Source organism: Anguilla rostrata, chromosome 9, assembly GCF_018555375.3.
Source record: "Anguilla rostrata isolate EN2019 chromosome 9, ASM1855537v3, whole genome shotgun sequence".
In the NCBI taxonomy this organism is placed as follows: Eukaryota; Metazoa; Chordata; class Actinopteri; order Anguilliformes; family Anguillidae; genus Anguilla; species Anguilla rostrata.
In genome coordinates, this window is record NC_057941.1 from 52,325,661 (window position 1) to 52,341,930 (window position 16,270).

The window sequence follows — 16,270 nt, forward strand, 5'->3', positions numbered from 1 at the left end:
GGATGATGCAGGGAGGAAGGAACATGTAGGAGAATACACCCACTGTAACTTCACCGGACTGTTATGTAAGCATTTCACATTGTCTTCTACCTGTCTGTCATCCATGTGCACAGTCAGAGAGTCAGGGCTGAGAATTCCACCAGGAAAGACAAAGATCTGAGATTTACTGTGTGTGTGCGCGAGAGAGATAGCACTAGAGACAGTTTTCTTTTTTCTTTTAATGCTTGCAGGTGAAAGCTGTAATCCTTTCCTATTAAAGGAAAGATCCTTGAGATTCCTCTCGGCTATGGCTAAGGTTTGAAACATAAAACATTTTCAGGTACCAGTAGGCAACAGCATTGAACTCCACCAACTGCCAGACTTCGGTTTACAGTGACGCGAAATCAACAACGCGTCACTGTGCGGCGGCTCCGCCAGGCTACCCTGACAGCCTCGTTCCGTGAGCTCATTCTCCTCCACCGAGGGGCTCTTTACGGTAAAAGCGCAGCGCCCAGCATCCTGCCGTGTCTACCCGGACAGCAAGCACCTGTCGTACACGCCGTCGGCAACAGCTGACGCCATTAGAGTGCTTCGCGAATTGGCGTCACGGCGGTCCGCTAAGTGACGGCACCGTTCGCCTGCCATTTTGCCGTCTCTTAACAGCTGATCCGCATCTCGACTAAACCCTCGCGCGCTGTGCGCGAGCGGGCCGTCGTGGCGTTAATTACCAAAACGCCTGGCGGATCAACAGCTGTGCTGACGGAGGGCCGTTAGCGTGCCACAGTGTGCCAACAGGCTGGGTAACATCGTCCCACAGAGACACTGCTCCCGACAGAGCGTATGCCACAGAGTGGCTACACTCCAGCCCGGAACCTGGTGTTTTATGGTTATATAGATATATTTTTCTTATTCGTCATAACAGGCCCACTCTAAAGGCAATTCAGTCTTTCCACTTAAGACCAAATGGATTACAGGATTTCTTCACATCTCTCCCCCAACACCACTTTGTAGGCTATTACATAGCCTACTTCCTCACGAATTATATTTTTAAAGGAAAGTGTACAGTCTATTCAGAAAAAAACATTAACCCTAACTGTAATTGTTGTCCTTATGGTTTTAAATGGATTAGCAGCGCCACCTGCTGGTACATTATTCAATTTGGTCCAGATTGGCCCGTTTGCATCTGGAAAGCCGGTAAGCACCGTCAGAGATCACGATCACCTTCCTCCAATTTGTGTCCCGAACTGCGGGACAGTCATAATTAGTCATATTGCGTCTCAAGGGTATTTGAGAATTTGTTCGCCCTGGTTTCGACAAGTTGGAAAAACAGGGCATTTGTTTTGTTTGTTTTCGGGTTTTTTTCCCAAGAGGCAGCCTATATGCTTCTAACATTCCACAAACGTTAATAGAAAGGCTAATAGAACATATTCGTCACCTTTCCGCACAGTACGCACTCCCTACGCACCCGTCGACGAGCCAGTTGGCTATTCACAATGAAAACACTAACCGGATAATAATTTAGACAGAAATCACCGTATCTCTCTGAAATACAATTATTATTATTATTATTATTATTATTATTATATTCATAGTGATTCAAAGGTGGTAGTCCTCCAAGCCTAGGGTTAGAGACCAAATCTTTATTTACGTCCAATTTTATCCCACCAAACCTTACATCAAAGAGAAAAGCAGCTCAGAAAAGCCCTGAAACCGAACTCCTTACGTAAAAGACCAACACCTTAAGTGAAAGACCCTTCATCAAGGACGACTTCGCAGTACGTGAGGCGAGAAAGCGCCATGGAGGTCGCGTATGTCTGGGCTATAGGATGCGCTGTGCAATACAAGGGCAGGCATGTCGCGTGTCAGGTGCGGTGACCTACGCCATAAGCCGGTAAATGGTGCGTGATCAGATGGATGAGCTGACGAAAAAAAAGGGCGGAGAAACCGAGCGGAAAGGTCACAGTGAACGGAGAATAAGAAACGCGGGGATTTGAGAATGCGCGTGAGAGCAGTCGCGTGAGGAAGAAGTCGTTTCTCACGAAGAAAGCATGACAAAGATTGCTGACAAGAGTGAAATCTTGGCGTGGGGAGGGGGCGGGTCTTGAGATGACCCACAAAATGAACTGGAACTAAAAGAAACACCGTTCTGATGCGAGCATGTCAGACGGTTCCACAGAACCTCGTGTGTTCATTGGTAAAAAGGGGCCAAATGACAGCGGTCAAGTGCGAATGCTAATTGGTCATGCATAATGTCACGTGTCTCCTGGCTGGTACACAGCGAAATATTTCAAATTACTATTTCAAAAAACAAAAACGTAAAAGGCCAGTCTTTATTGGTTGTGCATTTGACTGTACAAATATAAACATCTGTTCCAACATTGAGCATTTGCATACAAACTCAGGTTCTCTCTCACACACGCACGCACACACACACACATACACACAAAGTACCTGTGCATGATAGTCTTCACTGCCTTAGGCCGTCATATGTCTTAACATTTCTCCTTTTACCCTTCGGCATAAACACCCCCCCACCACGATAAATAACATGATAAGACATGCGTCGCCCATAATTTTCCTAAATTTGCATCCAGATGCAGTTGGACATAAATTAGACAAAAACCCTGTTATGTAAACTCACAGAAATGCCCAGCAGGTGAGCGTGAGAAGTAGGTTGCCAAGTCTAAGTTTCTGGAATCACCCCAACTTGCGATCGGTGAATTCGCCCTTCCCCCCCATCGCCCCATAAAGTGAGTAAAAAAAAAGAGGGAGTGTTTTCAGGTGATGTTGCTGCGGTGTTGCCAAAGGCAACCAAGGGCAGTTAGGGACGAAAGAGGGATGAGTGTGTAGAGGGTGGAGGTGCACGAGGGTACAGGTCAGAGATATTGACACTAACCCCTGGAGACCTGCGGCTTTTCCTGGTTTTTGTTGTTACTTAACACCGAACCGATCAATTAACCCTTTAAGAGTGCACCATCACAAATACGTGATAAGAACGTTCTTCACTGAACGTTCCAGTGCTGATGTCACAATCACTGCTGGAGAAACAAAAGCAATGGAGTTCTAGAACACTGACTTAGAATTTTGAGGGGGAAAAAAAAACCCCAACTCTTCAAAGGGTTTAGGCAGTTGATTACACAGTGAAGGCATCCAGGTTCTTAGGTTTGATTTTAAGGTGAGAAGAAAAACCGGGTAGATCCCCAGGTAGGGGGAGAGGGGGTAGAAGTAGTATGCTGGGCTGGGACAGAGGAGGGTGTGTGGGCTGGGCGTACACAGGTAGAATTAAACGTAAAGGGGATGGGTTTTTGGAGAGGAGAGGAGAGGGCGTTTCCTGGGGGGCCACCAGTGTGAGAGACCTCCACTGAGGAGGAGGAGGAGGAGGAGGAGGAGGAGGAAGGGTGCTTCCACAGCAGGTCAGTCCTCACGCAGGTAAGCTTCCGGAACCTCCTCCTCCACGGCAGGTGTGGAGGCCAGATGGGAGATCCGCTCGGCCTTCTCCGCCTGGCTCTCCGTCAGCATCCGCTCGGCCTCCAGGGAGCGCTGTCGAGCCTCCTCCACGTGTGACTGCGCCACCTGCAGGTTGGTCCTGGCGGTGACCGAGGCCTGGTCAGCGCCTGGGCAGGGGCGTAGAGAAGCGGGGGTGGCAGAAACAGGGGGAGGGGTGGGGTTGGCATGACCGTGCGCTGAACGATGCCCTGAACATGCCCAGCCATATCCCACATCCCAGCTCCACACACTCACTGAGTCGCCTTTCTGCCTTCACAGGCACATTTCTTTTCTTGCTGGTTCTCTTCCTCTCTCACTCGCTGTAACCCACATACACACACACACACACACGCGCACACACACACGAGTGCACACACACACACACACACACACGCACACATGCGCACACGCACACACGCGCACACGCGCACACGCGCGCACACGCACGCACACACGCACGCACACACACACACACACGCACACACATACGCACACACACACACGCACGCACACTCTACACACACTCACACACACACGCACACATACGCACACACACACACAGGCACACGCGCACGCACGCGCACACACACACACACGTGTGCACACACGCACACAGGCACACACACACACGCACACACACACGCACACACACGCACGCACACACACACGCACACACACACACGCACACACACGCACACGCACACACGCACACGCACACGCACACACGCACACGCACACACACGCACACACACACACACACACACGCACACACACACGTACACACCTGCATTGTACGCCGCCTCAGCCGCCAGTTCACATAGGTTGATGGCGTTCATCCAAGTGGACTCGAAACGCTTGCATTCCTCACGCCGCTCAGCTACCTGGGGGGTGGGGGGCGATGGGGGGTGGGGGCGGTGGTGGAGGGAGAGATCACAACAGGGGTTTTGGGGAACTGGCTTTCTCTCACAATTCCCAATGAAGCATTTGCATATTTTTTTTAGTCAAATCGAAGGCGGCGCCCACCTCGGCGCGCTGGCGAATGATGACCTGCCACACGGCCTCCTCCTCCGCGGGGTTCAGCCTGGCGACGGACGCCGCGTAGCGCTTCTGTAGCGTCACGAGCGCGTGTGCGGCCTGCAGGAGCACAAACAGGACCGCGCCCGGTCAGAACCGCAGTCACACTGGACCCCACCTACTGCAGGGTAACACACTGGACCCCACCCACTGCAGGGTACCACGCTGGACCCCACCAACTGCAGGGTAACACACTGGACCCCACCTACTGCAGGGTAACACACTGGACCCCACCTACTGCAGGGTAACACGCTGTCAGAACCAGCGCTGGACCCCACCGACTCTGGGGGTGACGTCTGTACTGCACGTCACTGAGCAGAGAGGAGCGGAGAGACAGGGGAGGTGCAATCCACTGAAATAAAACTATTTATCTGTACAGAACTCTGGGGAAGGGGAGAACATATATGGGGACTGGAGTATTCTTGTATGGAGTTTAGAGGATCTGAAAATGCACAACTAATTCCTGTATTCATAATGGTAGAGTTAATCGTTTAAATGTTATTTTTTTGCATTTATGCGATGAGCATACCCTTCTCCAGAGTGACATGTTCAATTTACATTCTTTTACATACAATCCACTTGTATGGCTGGATGTTTTACAGAGGAAAATTACATTTGCCCGAAGGTACAGCCACAGAGCCCCAGCTGGGAATCGAACCAGCAACCTCCGAGTTATAAGCCCAGCTCCCCCAGCCATTACGCCACAGCGCGGGGCCTGTGTAACTCACACAGCCTCCTGACGGACCGTCACACTCCTCGTACGTCAGCCACGCAGGAAGCAGCCCTTACCTTGACGTACTGCGTGAGGGCGTCTACGAGCGCGAGGGTGGTCTGGGAGAGGAACGTGTTCGCGCTGTCAGTGACCAATGAGGACGCCCGACGCACCAGGGCCTCGTGGGACAGCCCCTCCGGCTGTTTCTGGGGGACAGAAGAGTGACAAACCGTGACCCCCAATTACGTTTGGGACGGATCAATCCTGGGCTCGTCAAACAGGGTTACACCTGACCGTGAGGTGGCCAGGTGCTGGTGTCAAAATGTACGCAAAAAACTGGACATTTAAATGTAGTGCCCTCCGTGTTTGGGACTAAGATACTGCGGCCATATTTTAAAAATATTTGTTTCTTGATTTGGCCTTGTACTCCACAATTTTAGATTTGTAACCAAACAATTCACGTGTAGTTAAAGTTCAGATTCTCAGCTTTTATCAAAGGGTTTTTTTTCACACATTTTGTTTTCACCATGTAGGAATTACAGCACAGAGACAAATCAATAAAAAAATGTCTCAGCCCCAAACATTACATAGGACACTGTAATACAGCTGCTTTAGTTCTACTGAAGACCGTTTTTATTGACATTATTATTTCGGTGAACCACGCCTGCCAATTCCAAGAAGTCATTATGGGTCTACTGTTAGATGTTTACTGGATATGACGAATGTAACCCCTGACTGAGCACCATCATTAAAATTTTATTGACTACTGGCAGCAAGCTTATGAGAAAACTTACCTGTGTGAACGGAACAGCACACAGAACTCCACCCGTGCACAGAGAAATCCAGTTCTTCCTAACCGCCGCAGGAAGCCCCGCGAGGCACTGCCGAGCGGAGCCGTTGCCGCTTGACAGAAAGTGCGTCGTGTACCTGGGAGTGAAAAAACACGTCATACTAACCTGACAACAACACGAGCGCAGGACTAAACAAACACGGCATTGTCACACTATCTATGTGACTCGGTTAGTAAACTCCCTCTGTCCTGGAAAGATCTTTTTTTAAATTAGCAGGCTACTCACATGTATAAAACAAATCATTATAATAAAATCGACCAGACGTCAAAGCTAACAGGAACTAGCTAGCAAGCGACCTTATCATTGATCTATTTCGGCTGTCGATAGCCTACCTTGCTAGCTTGTTATTAGACTTAATTTAAAACATGGCTACACTGAAAAATACGTTCCGGTAAATGAATTCAGTATCGGAACCACACTCAGAAAAGAACGAGCAGTGACATTTTAAACGGAGAGTGTTACAAAGAATAAAAATGAATGAATATTATACCTAAACAAACCGAAAGAAAACACACCCCTTCTGAACGCAGCCATATTGGAACGCAATAACAGGAAATCGGTCCGTCTGTCTAAAATCGCCCAAATCTCACGTTGGCGCAGAGCGACCTAAAAACCTAAATACTAATTAACTAGTTGCAGTACTGACAAAATTTACGTGATCTGTGTTAAACATGCGCAGTTATCAATTTTTTCAGAATACTTTCTGGAAGTTAGACGCTTTTGTCTATCATTCTCCAGTTAGACTGACAGGTGAAATCGTGAAACGGTGTACATCTGGTTAATGAAAAACAACCATTTGAAGACAATAGAGTCAAGAATTTAATGAAAATGTACTTTTTCAATTAAATTTAAAAATTTAAATAGAAAAGGTATGGCGTGTCAAACAACAAAGTAAAAGAACCTTAATTGGTTGGTTCGTTGGTCCTAAACTTGTTTTGACCTACTTATGGTTGGCACAGAATGTGACTGCATCTCCGTTTCTGATTTGCAGGGATCTGATTTGTTTGGACTGTGGGATGAAACCAGAGTACCCAGAGGCATCCTACGCGGACACAGGGAGAACATGCAAACTCCACACAGAAAGGCCCAGGTCGAGATTCGAACCCACAACCACCCTGAGAGAGTTACTGTCAGCTGGAATCACAGCATATCATCGTGCATCAGCGACCCCCTGGTGGTCGATTCTGCACCTACAGGCCCGCACCTGAAGACTCATGTCAATGTTCCATCCCTCTTCAACTTTACAAATTTTGGCATCTCTTGCTCGTAGTTTAGTTGCGTTAAGCCTCGTTCGTCTGGTTTTTATAATGTATAAAGCAGGTAAAAAAAAACTGCTTAATGAGAATAAAATATATTTTTCAATAAACAAAAACGAATTCTTTTAGCTTGTAAGTTTGTACTCACCACGGGCTTTAATTATGCGCGTGTCACTAGTCCAGCACATTTGTTTAGGTGCTTTAAGCCCCCTCGAGCAGTTTCGTTGTTTAAGCGTTTTAGAGTGCCCCCAGTTTCTGTCGTTCTGTCCTGTTAGGGGCACCATAGGTTTCCCGGACCTTTTAGGCGGAGCTAGTAGCCTAGTCCGCCCAAATTCCATCTGTTTGGGAATAAAACCACTGGAAAGATCACAGAAAAAGCTGAAATGTTTATTCGTTAGTGGTTCTTCTGACGAGGGAAGGATATTTGATCTAAATGCAATGAGAAGCATTTTTGCTCTGCGGAAATCACACGTAGCCAGAAACCCGTTAGTTTCAGATAGACAGCTAGCAGGCTTGCGGGTCGGCAAACCCCTTTGTCACTTTTCCCAAACTCGCTGTGCCGTTTGATTTAGAAGCAAGACAAGGGTCCAGATTTAGATCGTTTGGTCCGGACTCCCACTGAAACTATGGCTGGCTCAGAGGTAAGACGAGATGCTGCTTTGAAGTAAGGAATTGCACGTTTATTTTACTATTTTATTTTACTAACCCAACATGGTAGGCTATGTTTCAGTCTCGTTCATTTTATAATGAACTCGCGCGGAATTAGTGATATTTTGCTTGCGGCACGTTGCCTGCCGTTAGTGAGTGCATTTAAACTTGCGATTCTAGATTGTCATTCATTTATATAGAATGCTTGTTAAAACCTGTTTCTCTAACAGGGAAACAAATTATGGGGCGGAAGGTTTGTCGGGGATACTGACCCCATTATGGAAAAGTTTAACGCTTCGATCGCTTACGACCGAAGAATGTGGAACGCCGACATTCAAGGCAGTAAAGCTTACGTGAAGGCGCTGGAGAGAGCCGAACTCGTCAGCGAAAGAGAGATGGAGGATATTTTGCAGGGACTCGACAAGGTGAGCGCTCTCAAAAGTGAAGACTATACATCGCCCGAGTTTCAATATTATGTCATTTACCGTGATTGTTCTTGCTTTCACGCGCAACGAAACTATAACCAAATTTAAACTCATATTCTGTGAATTGTCGAATTTAGCGAAATGACGTGAAATTAGATTTTGAGTAGCTGTAGTCCCTTTAAAGTTTGTTTTTTTTATTTTATTTTTTTTAATTCGGCATTTTCAAGGACCATGCTTACGTTGTGACAAAATGACAAAACTTTCATAGCTCAGGTAACCTATTAAATTTTCTCAGTCATATTCCGGGCCGCGTCCAAGGTGTATATAACTTACATACCCAATAGTATGCATGTGCGCCGATTCGGACACGCCCTCACTCGTCACCGAGGGACCGCTAGAATTCCGCGAAAACGCTGGAACTGCTGCGGAAGTTTCACGCGCTACTCTGAACAATGGGACATGCTCCGTCACGTGACAGCGGTGCGGGGGAGCCTGAACCCGTTGTTCTCCTTGCTCTATATTTTGTTATGTTGTACAGATGTCGTTGCCTGTCGCAAGTTTTCTGTGATATAAATGAATAAAACAACCAGTTTTTCTATTCGTGCTTCTCAATGCATTTCACAGCAATAAATCATTCACCAGGTGCTGAACCCTGTTACTGTGGCACTACTTGCTGTCTGGATTGTTTGCGGTCAGAAATTTACTTGGTCAGTTATTTACGTCTGGCAGATGGCATCACAGCCAATCACGGTTTGCTTATGACAGGACAAAATCTGGGAGCCTCAGAGTCACAACAGCTCAGTGACCCCCCTGTGACCTGTGACCTGTGACCTGACAGAATGGTGACGGTTTGGGTTTGGTTGTGCGGGGTTTGGGTTGGGGGGGTGTGGCAGAATGGTGACCGGGTTTCTGGGGTTTGGGGGCGTGGCAGAACGATGACCGGGTTTTTGGGTTTGGGTTGGGGGGGGGTGTGGCAGAATGGTGACAGGGTTTTGGGTTTGGGTTGGGGGTGTGGCAGAATGGTGACAGGGTTTTTGGGTTTGGGTTGGGGGGTGGCAGAATGGTGACCGGGTTTCTGGGTTTGGTGGTGGCGATGATGACGGTTTGGGTTGGTTTGGGTGGCAGGTGCAGTTGAGGTCAAACCCGCGGATGAGGACATTCACTCAGCCAACGAGCGCAGACTGAAGGTGAGGGCCCTTCGCTTCAGTCCCTGCTCCAGGTTCAGGGGGGTTTCCGGGTCTTACTCAGAGAGGTTATCTTGCTAACTCAGTGAACCTGCTTCCTGCAACAGACCCCAGGCCTGTATGGCCAACTTTACTGTGTTCAGTCAACCACAGTCTCTGGCATACGCATCAGATATAGTTGTCCTCCATCTTGGAGGCTTTAGATGAACTTCTACATTAAACAGGCTTGAGATACAGATGTGGTTTTAGTGTGAAGCTGATTGGCTCTCTCTGTCCTGGCAGGAGCTGATTGGTTCAGCCGCGGGGAAGCTGCACACAGGAAGGAGCCGGAACGACCAGGTGGGCTCGTTTACCGCTGATCTTAGCGCCAGGTTGTGCTGTTTTTGAGAGAGAGAGAGAGAGTAACTTTTTTGCTGTGTTTTGATTGGCTGAGCAGGTGGTGACAGACATGAGGCTTTGGATGCTTGATGCAATCTCAACCCTGAAGGATGACATCATACAGCTCATCAACACCATGGTGGAGCGTTCTGCTGCGTGAGTGTACACACACTTACATACACACTTACACACACACACACACGCATACACACATACACACACACACATACACACACTTACACACACTCTCATACATACATGCACTCACACACACACACACTTACACACACTCTCATACATACATGCGCTCACACACACACACGCATACACACATACACAAACACACACACACACACACGCGCACATACGCCCGTACACACACTTACACACACTCTCATACATACATGCACTCACTCACACACACGTACACACACTTACACACACTCTCATACATACATGCACTCACACACATACACAAACACACGCACACACTCAAGAGCACATGCAGATACACAAGCACACCACATACACACCATACACACTCACGCTTATATGTTCAAACAACCAATAAGATTAAGCATTGAGAGTTGTGAAGGTGTTGGAGTTAAGTGTGTGTGCGTGCGTGTGCGTGTGTGTGTTTGCAGGGTGAAAGTGGGCGGGGCTTCTCTGTTCTCATGTTTAAGTGTCCCGGTGTCTCGCCCCCCAGGGAGATCGACGTCCTGTTTCCTGGTTACACCCACATGCAGAGGGCCCAGCCAATCAGGTGGAGCCACTGGATCCTAAGGTTGGTATTATCTGTTGATAGTTTAACCTCACTGTGAGATCTGGTGAGAGGTATAACCTCACTGTGAGGTCTGGCGAGAGGTATAACTGCACTGTGAGATCTGGTGAGAGGTATAACTGCACTGTTGATCTGGTGAGAGGTATAACTGCACTGTTTGAGTCTGGTGAGAGGTATAACTGCACTGTGAGATCTGGTGAGAGGTATAACTGCACTGTTTGATCTGGTGAGAGGTATAACTGCACGGTTTGATCTGGTGAGAGGTATAACTGCACGGTTTGATCTGGTGAGAGGTATAACTGCACGGTTTGATCTGGTGAGAGGTATAACAGCACTGTGAGATCTGGTGAGAGGTATAACAGCACTGTGAGATCTGGTGAGAGGTATAACTGCACTGTGAGATCTGGTGAGAGGTATAACTGCACGGTTAGATCTGGTGAGAGGTATAACTGCACTGTGAGATCTGGTGAGAGGTATAACTGCACTGTGAGATCTGGTGAGGGGTATAACTGCACTGTGAGATCTGGTGAGAGGTATAACTGCACTTGAGATCTGGTGAGAGGTATAACTGCACTGTGAGGTCTGGTGAGAGGTATAACTGCACTGTGAGATCTGGTGAGGGGTATAACTGCACTGTTTGATCTGGTGAGAGGTATAACAGCACTGTGAGATCTGGTGAGGGGTATAACTGCACTGTGAGATCTGGTGAGAGGTATAACTGCACTGTGAGATCTGGTGAGAGGTATAACTGCACTGTGAATCTGGTGAGGGGTATAACTGCACTGTGAGATCTGGTGAGAGGTATAACTGCACTGTGAGATCTGGTGAGAGGTATAACTGCACTGTGAGATCTGGTGAGAGGTATAACTGCACTGTGAGATCTGGTGAGAGGTATAACTGCACTGTGAGATCTGGTGAGAGGTATAACTGCACTGTGAGATCTGGTGAGAGGTATAACTGCACGGTTAGATCTGGTGAGAGGTATAACTGCACTGTGAGATCTGGTGAGAGGTATAACTGCACTGAGATCTGCTGACCTGCGGTCCTTTTCTGGTTCGTCTCAGTCACGCGGTTCCCCTGACCAGAGACACTGAGAAACTGGAGGAGATTCGGAGACGGGTGAACGTCCTGCCCCTGGGAAGGTACCACACCCCCCCCCCCAATATCATCCATCCCACCCACCCCAACCCACTCTCTCAGACTGAAGCCACACATCGATAACCAATCAGATTAGAGTCGACGTGTGAACCGTCTCCAGTTTTTAAATTTTATTTCCCCATTCTACATAGTTATATTAAGGAGGACTCTTTAATTATTGCTGTGTGGGGATTTCCAGAATATATGATTGATCGATATACATTTAAGGAGCGCTGTTTTAAATGTGGAAACCGCGCCACGAACAGGTGGCCGACTGTCGGAGGCGAGAGCAGTGGCAGGCGATTTCGCTGGAGGGTGTTGTGGCTTGAGGGTCACAGTCCGCTATAATCGGTAAATGAGTGACATGGAAATCGCTAATTATTGTGGAGCTCGTTAGGCAGTATGACAGTGAGAAACTGAGTGTGGTTTATATTCACTATTGTTTTTCTTTTTCTTTTGTGTGTGTGTGCGTACACGTACCAGTGGAGCTATTGCTGGGAACCCATTCGGAATCGACCGCGAGTTCCTCCGTGCAGGTGTGTGCTGTGATAGGGCAGCGTAGCAGCGGTGGCATGTAAAGCTGACGTGTGATTGGTGGAGAGGGCTGTGATTGACGCGTGATTGGTGGAGAAGGCTGTGATTGACGCGTGATTGGTGGAGAGGGCTGTGATTGGTGGAGAGGGCTGTGATTGACGCGTGATTGGTGGAGAAGGCTGTGATTGACGCGTGATTGGTGGAGAGGGCTGTGATTGACGCGTGATTGGTGGAGAGGGCTGTGATTGACGCGTGATTGGTGGAGAGGGCTGTGATTGACGTGTGATTGGTGCTTTTGGATGGTAACTCCCTGTTCCTCGTGTCCTCCAGAGCTCAGTTTCGATGCGGTCAGCATAAACAGCATGGATGCAACGGGACAGAGGGACTTTGTAGGTACGTCTGCTCTGAGTTTGCTGATCTCAGTGGGCTCTTTAAATCTCCCCATACAAATTATTAATAAAGCCATGGAGATGTGGCAGAACAAGCAGTGTGTGTGTGTGTGTGTGTGTGTTCCTGCAGTGGAGTTCCTGTTCTGGGGTTCTCTGTGTCTCACTCACCTCAGTAAGATGGCGGAAGACCTGCTCCTGTACAGCACCAAGGAGTTCTCCTTCGTCACGCTCTCCGACGCATACAGGTGAGCCGCCCGCCCCGCCCCAAACACAGGTCACCTGACTGGGCTGATGCTGTCCATTACTGTAGAGACTGTGTTGCTGTTGGTTACGGTAGTGACTGTTGTTCTTGTTGGTTACGGTTGTAACAGTGTTGTTGGTTACGGCAGTGACTGTGTTGTTGCTGTTGGTTACGGTAGCAACTGTGTTGTTATTGGTTACGGTAGTGACTGTGTTGTTGCTGTTGGTTACAGTTGTAACTGTGTTGTTGGTTACAGTAGTGACTGTGTTGTTATTGGTTACGGTAGTGACTGTAGTTTGTTACGGTAGTGACTGTGTTGTTATTGGTTACGGTAGTGACTGTGTTGTTGTTTTTAACAGCACCGGCAGCAGTTTGATGCCTCAGAAGAAGAACGGTGACAGTCTGGAGCTGATCCGCAGCAAAGCGGGCCGGGTGTTCGGGAGGGTAAGACGGCGTAAACTAAAACATTCTTCCTGCATTAATAATATGTCTTTACTGTAATGACGGTTCTCTCTGTCTGTCTGATCCAGTGCGCAGGGTTTCTGATGACACTGAAAGGACTCCCCAGCACATATAACAAAGACTTACAGGTAATCTACCTGTGTGAGCTGTACAGTGTGACTCTAGCTGTGCACTGTAACTCTACCTGTGTGAGCTAGCTGTGCTTCGTAACTCTACCTGTGTGAGCTAGCTGTGTGCTGTAACTCTACCTGTGCGAGTTGTATGTTGTAACTCTACCTGTGTGCTGTGATTCTACCTGTGTGCTGTAACTCTACCTGCGCAAGTTGTACGTTGTAACTCTACTTGTGTGCTGTGACTCTACCTGTGTGAACTAGCTGTATGCTGTGACTCTACCTGTGTGCTGAGCTGCTCTCTTAGCAGGAGTGGCAGGGCAGTGACTCTCTCCTCTCTTGGCAGGAGGATAAGGAGGCCATGTTCGACTGCTACGACACCATGCACTCCGTCCTGCAGGTGACCACTGGGGTCATGTCCACTCTCAAGGTGAGGTGAGGGGGTACCTGGCAACCCACAGGACCCCTCCCTGAAAGGAACATTGTGTGTATTTCTGCAGTGATATAAACAGTTAATCTCAACTAACAGCTGACACCACGGTGGTACTGTCAGACCCCTGCCTGACTGACATCCCACTTCCTGTTTCCTGTTTAGATCAACCCCAGTGTCATGCAGGCGGCTCTCAGCCCAGACATGCTGGCCACCGATCTGGCCTATTACCTTGTGCGGAAGGGGGTGAGTGTCACCTGATCTCCAGCCGTCCAATCGGAGCACTGATTCCCCAGTGTGGGCCCGTCCTCACAGCTTGCATCTCCATAAAGGGCACAAGACAAAGAAAAAACTATATTACAAAAAGTCAGGGGGGGGGGGGGGAAGTTTGACATGTGGGTGTGGTTATTGAGTGGGCGGGGCAGATGGGTGTGGTTATTGGTGGGCGGGGCAGTGGGTGTGGTTATTGAGTGGGCGGGGCATGTGGTGTGGTTGAGTGGGTGGGGCAGGTGGGTGTGGTTATTGGATGAGTGGGGCAGGTGGGTGTGGTTATTGAATGGGCGGGGCATGTGGGTGTGGTTATTGGATGGGTGGGGAAGGTGGGTGTGGTTATTGAGTGGGCGGGGCATGTGGGTGTGGTTATTGAATGGGCGGGGCATGTGGGTGTGGTCTCTCGGCGCAGGTTCCATTTCGGGAGGCACACAGCTGCTCTGGGAAAGCCGTGTTTCTGGCCGAATCCAAGAACGTCTCCCTGAACCAGCTGAGCCTGGAGGACCTGCACACAGCCAGGTACAGTACACACACACACACACACACACACCTACACGCAGCCAGGTACAGTATACACACACACAGACACACACACACACCTGCACACAGCCAGGTACAGTATACACACACACACACCTACACGCAGCCAGGTACAGTATACACACACACACACACACACACACACACACACACACACACACACACACACCAGCACGCAGCCAGGTACAGTATACACACACACACACACACACACACCTACACGCAGCCAGGTACAGTATACACACACACACACACACACACACACACCTGCACACAGCCAGGTACAGTATACACACACACACACACACACACCTGCACACAGCCAGGTACAGTATACACACACACACACCTACACGCAGCCAGGTACAGTATACACACACACAGACACACACACACCTACACGCAGCCAGGTACAGTATACACACACACCTACACGCAGCCAGGTACAGTATACACACACAAACACAGACACACACACACACCTGCACACAGCCAGGTACAGTATACACACACACACACACACACACACACACCTGCACCTGCACACACTCAGGTCTGAGTACAGTATATACACACACACACACACACACACCTCCATACAGCCAGGTCTGAGTACAGCATACACACACACACACACCCCTACACACAGCCTGGTACAGTATACACACACACACACACACACACACTCACGCCTGTTCTCTCTCTCTCGTACCTGCAGCCCGCTGTTTGCTGATGACGTGTCAGCGGTGTGGGACTACACCAGCAGTGTGGAGCAGTACAGCGCCCCCGGTGGCACAGCCAAGAGCAGCGTCTCAGCGCAGATCGAGCACGTTCGCAGCTGGCTCACAAAGCACAGGCAATGAGCCTGACGCCCCCTGTAACCCCCCTCACCCCCCATTACCCTGTGCTGGACAAGATCTATGCCCCCTGTAACCCCCCCTCACCCCCCATTACCCTGTGCTGGACAAGATCTATGCCCCCTGTAACCCCCCCCCTCACCCCCCATTACCCTGTGCTGGACAAGATCTGGGGGGGGCGGGGCGTTAGAATGTATGCTTGGGGAGAGGGAGAGTTGGTTGGGGGTGCTTTTGATCGGTTTCTAATGATTTCATTGGCTGGTCGAGGGGAAAAGATGTTTTCTCTGTGTAAAATGTGCATTGTGGTTTTCTATTAATATTTAATATCTTGGCATGCATTATTTCGCGTGTGCCTTGTCTGTACCTTAAAGCTTTCAGCCGCTGAGATCTCAAATCATAATGAGCTCCTGTGTTACTGCAGTGCCACCTGCTGCTTCAGAGAGGGTACTGCGCTCACACTGAAACCGACCCTGAAACGGTGACTTGATTTCTTTGAAGTACAGGTCTGGCAGTGTAGTGTAGTGTT

General features: G+C 49.0%; 2 protein-coding genes across 2 annotated transcripts; one reads left to right on the forward strand and one right to left on the reverse strand.

The window, feature by feature from the left end:
* Nucleotides 1-2,295: 2,295 nt before the first annotated feature.
* Nucleotides 2,296-6,740, reverse strand: LOC135264140 (diablo IAP-binding mitochondrial protein-like). Its single transcript, XM_064352839.1, has 6 exons — nt 6,593-6,740; nt 6,046-6,178; nt 5,329-5,457; nt 4,489-4,599; nt 4,250-4,346; nt 2,296-3,593 (listed from the first exon to the last, which is right to left on the reverse strand). Exons 1-6 carry the CDS (start codon nt 6,634-6,636, stop codon nt 3,394-3,396), a joined length of 714 nt encoding a protein of 237 aa, XP_064208909.1. The 5' UTR covers nt 6,637-6,740; the 3' UTR covers nt 2,296-3,393.
* A 904-nt stretch (nt 6,741-7,644) lies between these two features.
* Nucleotides 7,645-15,802, forward strand: asl (argininosuccinate lyase). Its single transcript, XM_064352841.1, has 16 exons — nt 7,645-7,999; nt 8,237-8,439; nt 9,543-9,618; nt 9,898-9,954; nt 10,052-10,149; nt 10,700-10,777; nt 11,839-11,916; nt 12,395-12,447; nt 12,776-12,838; nt 12,965-13,079; nt 13,435-13,519; nt 13,606-13,665; nt 13,994-14,077; nt 14,243-14,323; nt 14,760-14,866; nt 15,606-15,802. The coding sequence occupies exons 1-16, from the start codon at nt 7,985-7,987 to the stop codon at nt 15,748-15,750; spliced, it is 1,398 nt and encodes a 465-aa protein (XP_064208911.1). The 5' UTR covers nt 7,645-7,984; the 3' UTR covers nt 15,751-15,802.
* Nucleotides 15,803-16,270: the final 468 nt, after the last annotated feature.